At 42.2% G+C, this 10,784-nt stretch overlaps 2 protein-coding genes across 2 annotated transcripts; one reads left to right on the top strand and one right to left on the bottom strand.

The window, feature by feature from the left end:
* Positions 1-192: 192 nt before the first annotated feature.
* zbtb21 (zinc finger and BTB domain containing 21) lies at positions 193-8,097 on the top strand. Its single transcript, XM_029519680.1, has 2 exons — positions 193-319; positions 2,197-8,097. Exon 2 carries the CDS (start codon positions 2,199-2,201, stop codon positions 5,265-5,267), a length of 3,069 nt encoding a protein of 1,022 aa, XP_029375540.1. The 5' UTR covers positions 193-319; positions 2,197-2,198; the 3' UTR covers positions 5,268-8,097.
* atg101 (autophagy related 101) lies at positions 7,262-10,738 on the bottom strand. Its single transcript, XM_029519681.1, has 2 exons — positions 10,180-10,738; positions 7,262-10,103 (listed from the first exon to the last, which is right to left on the bottom strand). Exons 1-2 carry the CDS (start codon positions 10,429-10,431, stop codon positions 9,699-9,701), a joined length of 657 nt encoding a protein of 218 aa, XP_029375541.1. The 5' UTR covers positions 10,432-10,738; the 3' UTR covers positions 7,262-9,698.
* Between the last annotated feature and the right edge of the window lie 46 nt (positions 10,739-10,784).

The following is a 10,784-nucleotide window of genomic DNA, read 5'->3' as shown; positions in this document are numbered from 1 at the left end:
ATTAGTTTCCCCTGGCCGTCATATAGAAAACAGCGCTGACAGTCCAAATGAAAAATATGACCTATCCCTTTAAATTAGCCCGAGTGTCAGGTCTTCCGTTTGCCCCGCCCCCTGATGTTTGAGCGGCCAATTGCAGCGCGGTGCACGTGACGAGCGTTCTTTGCAATGACCTCATCCCTGGTGTGGGATGACGTCAAATTCAAGATGGATGGAATCACGACCGTAGTCTGTATGATCACGACGAGCGCACAGAAAGCCAGCAAACATTGAACAAAAAGTCGGCCTCGTGTGGAGGAGCGAGCAGCCGCCGCGGTGCAGGGTAAGTGCGGGGCCGACGGCCGAAGTTAAGTGGACGGAGAGGAGGCTGTCAGAGTTGGTGTGGAGCTGTTCAGGAGAAGCGTTTTTCCTTTTCCTCCCTGACGTAACTCGGAAGGGGGGATTGTGTTGCTGTAAACCCGGACCAGCTACAGTCCGTGGAGCGGCCAGACGGCCGCATGAAGCGTTTAAAGGAAAAATAAATTAATGGAAAATCGTTTTTAACACTTTAACCTGGGGCAGCGCGGCTATTGCACCCCCCCCACCCCCCCGCTCGTACTCTGAGCGGCGTCTCTGTCCGCCTGCACCGATTGTTTTCATTCCGGGATTACCGCGGTGGAGTCTGTTGAGGCGCTCTTAACTTTTCCCGTCTTCCTCCCACAGAGCCCCGCTAACGTTAGCCTGTGTAACGGAACAGACCTCGGGCTAATTTCCCGCACTAAACACACTGGAAGCGGCGGCTCGACTGGAGAAGTTGTCTGTCATGAGAAACTGAGCCACGTCTCATGGATGATCTAATGCCCAAAGCCTCGCTCAACTTCCTCATCGAAAAAACCGACGCAGTTGAGCGTCCCCCGATCTCTGAACCTGAACCACAAGTTTTAGTGACGAGGCCGCTGGCTGCATGCTAGTTTATGATGAATGAATGAAGCTTCTGCCGATCAACCTATAGCGCCAAATGTCAAAATAGCTAACATAGGGAACACGTTTTCCGGTCCCAATTTTCAAAATAAACGCAAGAGCTGGCTCCTCTTATGATATTTAATAGTTACATATTGAAATTTGCAAAGGGATACAAAAACATATCTATCTATCTATCTATCTACCTACCTACTTATCTATCTATATATAAAACACACAGAGTTTAAAAACGTACATGAATGTTGTAGCACCAGCCTCATATATAACTGTGAAGTTTAATAAAGAACCTGTACAGTGAAAGGTCAGTGAAACTAAATATTATTTTCTAGACCAAAATAGGAGTTAAAGTTGAAGTTTCATATTTTTATAGTTATAATTTTTTTAATTGCAATGTTTTATCCTCTGACACATTTGCATTATGGGAAGAAAGATTCTCAAACCAATTTCATTGATACAACTGCTATACAATGAAGAAGAAGATTCTGAATCTGACTGATAGAGTTTCTTGCACAGTTAGACCTATGTCGTTTTAGTCAGGCATACCTACTATAATTGCAACTTGCTGCATGTTACCATGCTTCAGTGATTTCTTAAGTGCCTACACTTGTACAGAAGGAGAAAGCATAAGTGGTTGTTAAAGCTGGGTTTTCTCTTGGTAAACATCCAGGCTAGACAGTAAACAAATCAGATGCTCATATTGCCCATTTCACAGATAAATGTAATCATTAAATGAAACAATTACTGTGCATAAATTTTTTTATATCTGTGATTTTGGGGAAGATGGGAAACTAAATGGTAACAATGAGTTTGTTCGAGAAACATCTTCATTGTTAATGTAAATGTTATGAACTTCCTGCCTTAACCTGTGACACTCAGGGTGACTTGACAAAGCAACATTTCATACCCTCTAATAACTAACATGATGTAATGCTCATAAACCTTTTGTGTATCTGTGGGTATCACGAACAACAACCGACATAAATTACCAGAGAAACAAATTTACAGTATACACTTTAAGATGCTGATTGATTACTATAACTATTGGTTTCATAAGGTTATAAATAATATCAAAATAAATAGGTGTAAACAAACTCATTGCTGGCTATTATTTTAAGTTTTGAGTTTGCTTGTTCATGCTAGTCTCAATGAAATTTACGATAAACCAATTTTGTGCAGATTTAACAATCTATGTAATTACATCTCTTGATTAAAATATAATCCTATCCTCTTGTCTTTCAGCCATGGAGAGCCTCGTGCATTACAGTAACCCCTCCCATGCCCTATCAGTGTTGGGCATCCTCAATGAGCAGCGCTTGCGGGGCCAGATGTGTGATGTTGTCCTGGCAGTGGCTGACCAGAGATACCAGGCCCATAAGAGTGTTCTGGCTGCCAGCAGTGAGTATTTCCAGTCCCTGTTCACACGGATGGATGCAGATTCCTTGAAGGTCGTCAACCTGGACTTCTGTGAGGCTGATGCCTTTGAGATAGTTCTGAATTATATCTACTCCTCCTCGCTCTTTGTGGACAAAGGCAGCCTGGCAGCCATCCAGGAGTTGGGCTACAGCCTTGGAATCCCTTTCCTCACCAACATTGTGTCAGCACGGCCACATGCATCCTACTGTGTGTCTAGAAAAAGGCTTTCGTTCTCAGAGGGGGAAGAGAATGATATCCAGACAAGGAGTGTCATTGTGTGTCGGGTTCGGAATGACACAACGCATCCCTCTCACTCAAATTATCAGAGAAAAACATCAGACACATCATCGTCTCCCCACTCTATTCAAGACTCAACACAGCCACCATCAGACCACAACTCGCATGAATCAGTCAGGAATTCTGAGTCCATCAGCAGCAAGTCATCTGAACAGGACGAAGCTCCTGAAAATAAGTCCACCTATCCCTACACCTCCATATTAAAAGGGAATTCATCACACATCACGTCTGTCAGGCCTCAGCTGACATCATCAGTGTCTTTCAGTGATGCTGAAATGCAGCACATCAGGATGCAGACTGGTACTGACCAGGACACTAAAGAGGAGGATGAGGAGCAGGAGCAGCACTATCGCACCAAAGTGCCCTTTCAGGGTCAAAATAGTGAGCCAAATCAGACCATTGACAGGAGTGGGCCACTCATAAAAAGCCTCCTCCGAAGGTCATTATCAATGGACAGCCCCGTTCCTGCCTTCTCACCCACACTGGAGCTCAAGGAGCTGCAAAACCGAGAGCAGTCAGTGGTTAAAATGGTGTCAAAAGCATCTGGGCCAGAAACATCTGTTCAAAATGGCAATTCAAAAAAAGCATCTCTTATGGTTCTCAGGCCAAAGTACCCTAGCAGGTATGATGAAGAAACTCAGGTAGAAGGAGAGGTCAGTGTGAAAGCTGAGCCGAGCAGTCCTCTCGCCGACCCCATTGACATTATTCGAATCACAGTGGGGGATGCTTTGCCGGTCAATCTTAAAGATTTGCAAACAAATTATGAACAAAGTTCCAGGTCAGACTTCAATCCTCTGGGGAAAAGGAAGGACAGGCCAGACAACAGAAGGTACCCTTTCAAGAAGAGCAAATTATTTAAGGAACACGCCATCTCTCATGATGAGAACATGTCAGAAACAGTACTTCAGAGTGTCAGCAGTGACTGTAATGAAAATAGTGGTGACTTGTCTCAGAACAAGATTTTCAAATGCTGGAACTGCTTAAAAGTTTTCAGATCGAGTGCTGGGCTACACCGTCATGTAAATATGTACCACAACCCTGAAAAGCCCTATGCTTGTGACATCTGCCACAAGCGCTTCCATACCAATTTCAAAGTGTGGACACACTGCCAAACTCAGCATGGTGTAGTACAAAACCCAGCCTCGTCCTCCAGCTCCTCTGTACTGGATGAGAAGTTTCAAAAGAAGTTAATAGATATTGTGAGAGAGAGAGAAATAAAGAAAGCCTTGCTTTGGAAATTGAAGAGGAATAAGCAGGGCTTACAATCTCCTGTACATTCAAAGAAGAGACCGAGGCCCAGCTTTATATGTCCTTACTGTGGGAAAATGTTTATGTTCCAGTCTCAGTACAGACAGCATTTAAGGACACACCCTGCAGAAAGACCTGACCAGGACATTGCAAGTGAGAGCATCCTCTACCAGGAACACGATGAGATCAGCCAAGAGAAGAACACAGACACTGGTGTTTATTCCTGTCGACTCTGTAATACAAAGCTTTCATCGCTTTTTGAACAGGGTGATCATGAGAGGGGCTGTCGACATGCAACCGTCTGCCCATACTGTGGTCTCAGATTTTCAAGTCCAGCTGTCAAGAGGGACCACGAGGCACACTGTAAGTACAAGAAACTGACATGTCTGGAGTGTATGCGAACCTTCAAATCCTCCTTTAGCATATGGCGCCATCAGGTGGAGGTCCACAACCACAACATGATGACTGTTAAAGAGCAGATACACCTGAAGCAACAAGAGAACAACGAAGAGGCGGCTGAGATGCTCAAAGAGGAGCAATACAGCAATGAGCCTCTAGCAACTGGGAGCTCAAGAGAGAACATCAGTTACAGTGACTCCTCAGGGCCACCCTTGTATGATTCAGAAGACTCCTCATCTTATGTGCCTGAGGACCTGAGCATGGGTCACCATGGCAAGCTGGTGGTGAAGGAAGAGCCTTTAGAGGAGGCAGTGAGTGAGAGGGAAAACATGGAGACCACCAAGTCTGGATCTGAGGAACCTGGTGTGTGGCCATGCGAGAAATGTGGAAATCTTTTCAGCTCTCGCAAAGACCTCGAACGACACCAGGAGCTGCTATGCCACATCAAGCCATTCATCTGTCACATCTGTAACAAAGCCTTCAGGACCAACTTCCGCCTTTGGAGTCACTTCCAGTCACACATGTCTACTGCTAACGAACCTGGAGCCAAAGAGATCGACAGACATCCTTCACCTCTGTCCCCCTCCCCTCCCATGACTCCTCAAAACTCTGAGCGACGCTCACCACAGGCCACTGTGTTCAAATCCACCCAGACAGCACCAGTTGCAGGAGCAATGGCTGAGGAATCTAGCAGCCCAGAGCCCTGCAGTTCATCAGTAAGCAAAATGAGGAGGCCTGAAGTAGAACAGCAGCCTGGCAGCCACAGCCCTTTGTCAAGGTCAAACAGCATGGAGAATCCAGGAGGCCCTCAGGAATCAGACACACTCTTTTACCATGCACCGTCTCTCTCCGCCCTGACATTCAAGAGGCAGTACATGTGTAAACTCTGCCACAGGACCTTCAAGACAGCTTTTAGTCTTTGGAGCCATGAACAGAGTCACAGCCACATGTAAGCATCAAGTCAAGTTAAAGCCGTGCATTTCTCTTGCGAGACAATACTTAATGAGTATAAACACACCTCAGCCTACACAAGGAACACTCTGAATGTATAGCTTATTTGCTTGCCTCCAATGCCAGATATTAATGTGGCCATGTTTGTTAGAGGTGTAAACGTGAATGTTCAATCAAGTGCTAGATTACTCTCTAAAATGAGATGATTATAAATGGTTTATTTCCCTTTCAAAATGATCTGTCAGCATTTATCTACTCTAAACTTCTTTTAGTGGTCTACTTGTATTTATCTATCTAGGTGTGAGAAAACAAAGTGCACAGTTTTACCCCTTAAGCAAAAAAAATGGTACAACTATATACTTTGTTTTCTCAGTGTGGAGAAAGTGCTTTAAACTTATGGAGGTTGCAATTGAAATAGATTTGTGCTTGTGCTTTTGTATCAGATCCATCTTTTGACGTGAGTGGCATCCCTTAAGATTATATTGGTGGCCTCAACAATGTATTCAATATGCACTTTGTTTAACAGTTTGATTCTGTTATAGGGGAGTTTAGTCCATTATGTTTGCTTGGGTTCTTTCAGTTTCCACAAATGAAGCTGTAGGCTGCAGAAGTAAAAATTATATCTAGACCTAACAGTATTAGTTTTTTCATCATAATTAGCCTTTCTTTTGCATTTAAGTATCAGTCTGATAAAGTAAGACCTTCAGTATCATAGATGAAGTTCTAACACATGCTGTACATCAACCTGTCAGACACCAGGTCAGACACCTGCGGTTTTGGGCATAGCATCTCAGTGTGCTTTTGGTAACGTTTTTCTTCACTCAGTACTTATAGTTTACACACAGGCAACATCAAAGGGAAAACCTACATTTAAGTGTAAACGTTTCTCATCACCATGCAGCACCATAACAGTTTCATTGCTCAATCTTGAATCTACAAGACTTTGAAATCAACATTGGTAATAACTCCAATCACAGTCACAATCATCAAGTCATTCAGTGGCCCATCATTCCCTGTGCCCTGAAGGAGGCATTGTCCAGCTGGCTTCTTTATGGGATAAAGGTGATCAATTAGAACAACTTTGTATTGATTTGCAGTGATCCTTCCCGGTAAGGGGACAAGTGGATCCAAGCCACAGCACAACAGAGCCACTGTATCCCCTCAGTGTATGGGTCAAGCAGCCAGACTGCACCCAGTTCTCAGAATCGGAAGAATGGCCATGTCACTTTTTTCACCTCTGCAAACCAAAGCCTCTGGTTTCTGCTCCTCTCGACTCTTTCATCTTTCTAATAAGGGGTTTATGCTCTACAACCCTACTATAACATCCTTGTCTATGTAATTGTTGAAAGACTGTTGATGCTGACAGTCTGATCACATTCGGCACCAACATTCTCAACCACCACGTTTTTAGTTGCTGTGCCCGTTGAAATACCACCTTGTTGCAGTCTTTATGGCTGAAGCTCCTGCCATCCACAACCCAGCCCATTTACAAGCCATCTTGATCCAGAGTACACTGGGCCTGCTCAACATTTTCACCTGCCTCAGATCAAGATGGGATGTTAATTGCTTTAAGGTAACCCATAGTGCCCCTATGTTGAAGCGTCTGCTGCTGTTATATTTCTCCACTCATTTCTTGAGGTTTTTCTTTTAATTTGTAACCTGTATCTTCCAAATTATTTGCCTAGTAGAGCATGTTACAATGAGACATCAATCATATGATTTGAAAAAACATTTTTTTCCATGAATTGATGAATATATTACATTTCACCAGTTTACTCTTAACATATGGATAACATTCCCAGCGTAGATCATGGGCCTATGTTGATTTGATATTCTGAATACTAAGGGACATCATGCAAGCATTTGTCTCATCAGATCAGTTACTGGGTGTCTATCTGAAATATCTACAGTGTCAACGATATCTTTATAAAAGCACACTGCAGTATATAATAAAATCTGTGGGTCAACTGGAATGATAAACACGAAATTTAATGTACATAATAGATTTATAACACCTGATTCACTTAAGTCCACCACCCCAGTGCAGTACCAGTGTTATGTAAATACGCATACACTGTTAAATTTGTGCAGTTAAAAACATGGTAATTAACCAAGCTTTACAGCGCTTTTATGGCCTTATGCAATTTTAAAAATATTTAGTCAATATTATTTTACACAAAAGCACAATAAGAGTTTCAGACGACTTATGACTCAGGCATTTTGAGGTAAAGTCAAGAAGAAGGAACACAAGAAAGAAAATTTGTTATTGAGTGCTGAGAGAAAGTTCCTGCTTCCAAAAGATTTATTATGAAGACCGTGTTTTGATTGTATTCCACTTGTTTCAGTAGTTATTCTTGTACAGGTGTATACTTCTGCTTTGGCTTGATCAATTTGAAGTTTATTATAAATTATTATGACTGCTACTATTTGGGAGATATTGAAGTTGAACATTGCTCAACACATACTTTGGGAATCAATTTCCTCCAAATGAGCAAAACAAGCTGCATTGTGATGTTAAATTAATTGGAGAAAATCCTGTGTTCATAAGAGTGCTCTTAATTTCTTGTGAGAAAACCTTTTTTCAGAGTTTGACAGAAATTATTAGAATTGTGTATATGGAAGTGTTTGTATCCTCAATTTTGTACCAATTTTGTTAGTAAACAGAAGTTTTATCTTTTTAGTATTCCTGTGCTCTCACTGCAATAATGAATACTTGTATAAGCATCGGTTCTATTATTGTTGCTTTTGGAGACTTGCAGCTGTTTTGTGTTTAGATTTTCTACAGTTTTTGTGCTTAATTTCTGTAATAAAGAGTAACCATGGAGAATACATATACAATAATTTGTGGTCTTTGATTTAGCTTTACATGTTAACTGGACAATGACACAAAGCAGCAAATTTAATTCTTAAAAAAATGTTAACTATTTTAGTGCAGAGATCTGGCCGGGTGCCCCTGGGCTATCTCCATTGAAATATCACATCTCAGTCAGTTAAGTTTAACTTTAAAATGCCAGAAAGATAGTTCCTCGCCATAGTTTTCCTAGTCCAAGATGCACTCACCCAAACAATAGGTAAAAATCCAAAGATATTAGTATGCTATAGTGTATTGTGACACAGGAAATGTTCCAATTGTTTGAATTAGTGAATGTTTGTTAGTTTAGCTGAAAACAAGTCCTTTTTCCTGTTCCTGGGTAATATTCTGGCAGTGGAGTTAATTAATCCAGTGACCTTTGCAGCTCCTAATCAGATGAACATTCAGTATTGCACACGGCAGGTCTGACTTTATCCTTTCTCCTTACACAACAGTTTAATCCATGTTTATTTGCTGCAACTTTTAAACATCAAGTCACATTTTCTCTAGGTGGACCAAAATCCCAAATCTGCCTCAAGGGACATTCCAGACAGCATGTGATTCCCTCTATCCTTGATCCCTTGCAGCATGTCACTAAAAATGATACTCACTTTGAGAGTACTGTCAGTACTTCCTAACAAATATAAAGGTCTTTGGATTTAGAAACAAAGCCCAAAAGGTGAAATAACATTTTTACAGATATTTTCAATGCTGCAAAAGGACTCTACTCGTATAATTTTTGTTGCATGTCAAAGCACTGCATAGTCTTTCCTTCTCTAAGATGAAAAGGCACAGACACTTAGCATTATGTTGCTAATAAATGTGACTTGTGAAGAAAGTTTGTTTATTAATGCATCTCTGGAAGTATGTGAAAATGCACACGCACATCATCCTGTTGGCAGAGAAGCCCGAGGCAGCGGGATGTTTTTCAAGCTGTGGGCCACTGTGACAATTTCTGACTGGAAACTTAGGCGTGAACTTAGGAAGTGTTTGCTTTAATTTGGAAAAATGGCAAACTGGAAATCCTGCCCTACCCACATGTAAGGTCACACTGTCCATGAAAATTGTGCGTAGAAAGGAAGTTTTTACATGGATGAGGAAATCTGTATCCAAGATCATCCATAGCTTTTGCACACACACACACAAAATGGATTTTCGTGTATTGCATAAATGAGTATTATGAGTCAAATTTTCCTGGTTGATGTTCTCGTACCACAGGTGAAGCAACAATATTTAGTTTGAAAAAGCTGTTTACTCGAATTACCATCTGTTACACTGATCTTGTATTGATTAAAAATTTACAATAATTTACAGATTTGACAACACAACTCTTTAAAGAAATTAATGGTGGTGCTATCCACCTTTGTGTTAAAGTTGCATTTGAGGAGGTGGAAGGTGAAGACAGAATATTTTGGAATAGACATTACATAATCAAGAAAATTGAGTCCAAAGGATACCATCAGAGAAGGCTGAAAACCGATTATACTGACACTGCTTCATTGTAGCAGGAGTATTACTGCCAACCATGTTTTTTAACAAAATAAATACAGTTATGGATGAAGCCATCCATATTGCTCCTTCCTCACAGGGCCAGAGTGTCTTTAATCAGCCTTCTCATGGTGGTGCTAACAGAGGTACCCAGAGAGTCAGTGATTTGGTATGTGATTTTGTAAAGGTATGGCTGGACATCTTTGAGACTGGTGTCAAAAACATTGTCCACTTCAGACTGGGTGGGCATCTTTGGCAAGTATTCGTGGCGATTGATGACTTCAACAACGTTGATCACCTTCTCACCCAGCTTCTCGCCGACCTTCTCTCTGCAGATCTGTCTCTCCTGCTCATTGGCAAGGTTGACAACATTGACCTTGATGCTCCACACCTCCCAGGGAATGCACTCGTCTGAAAAAGGCCAACGAGACTTCTTCTTCTGGTAGAACTCCAGAGAGATTTGCCCCATGCCGTCGCTGCCAGAGTTGCCCAGAGCATCCTGCAACCAAAGTACACATTAGAACCGTGAAACAGCAGGCCTGTGCGTTCCAGCAACGGTTAGAGCCAACATTTACCTTGAATTCAGACACTGCTCTCCTGATCACCCTGTCCAGCTCCTCTGAGGACACCCTGACAAAGGAGAAATCGATGAAGTCGCAGTCGATGTCCATTGTGCCCACTGTGCCGATGGAGTAGGTGCCCTCCTTTTTGTAATGGAACTTGCCGGTGCTGCGGTGCAGTAAAATGGTGTGCAGCAGAGCCAGCATCGCTTCCTCCACCTGCCTTGCCTCCACTGTTACCTCCAGGACCTCCGAGCGACAGTTCATTGCGAAGGGACACTTATTTCCATCTACAAGCGGCGACTGGATCGGGGTAGTGAGGGCTGCCGTGCGCAGCTCGATCAGACTTTGTTTACCTCTAATGGTGGGTGGGGTTTCTTCTACACACGATATTACACGATATTTAAAGAAAAACGCTGTTTCTATTTAGAAAACCCTATCGCCAAGTATTATTTTACAAACAATAACCCATGGATATAGCAACAGTACCTAGCTAGCTACCTGTCTACCAAAACAGGATAAGACTATGTTGTAATGACGACAATGAAGGCAGCCGATCTACGGCAAGTGGCGTAGTTCAAAAGAGTTGTCAAAAAAAAATCAATTGTGTGACGTAAAAT

This window comes from Echeneis naucrates, chromosome 14, assembly GCF_900963305.1.
Source record: "Echeneis naucrates chromosome 14, fEcheNa1.1, whole genome shotgun sequence".
NCBI classification, from domain to species: domain Eukaryota; kingdom Metazoa; phylum Chordata; class Actinopteri; order Carangiformes; family Echeneidae; genus Echeneis; species Echeneis naucrates.
The sequence above is the reverse complement of the archived record's forward strand: the minus strand, read 5'-3'. Positions and strand labels throughout refer to the sequence as shown.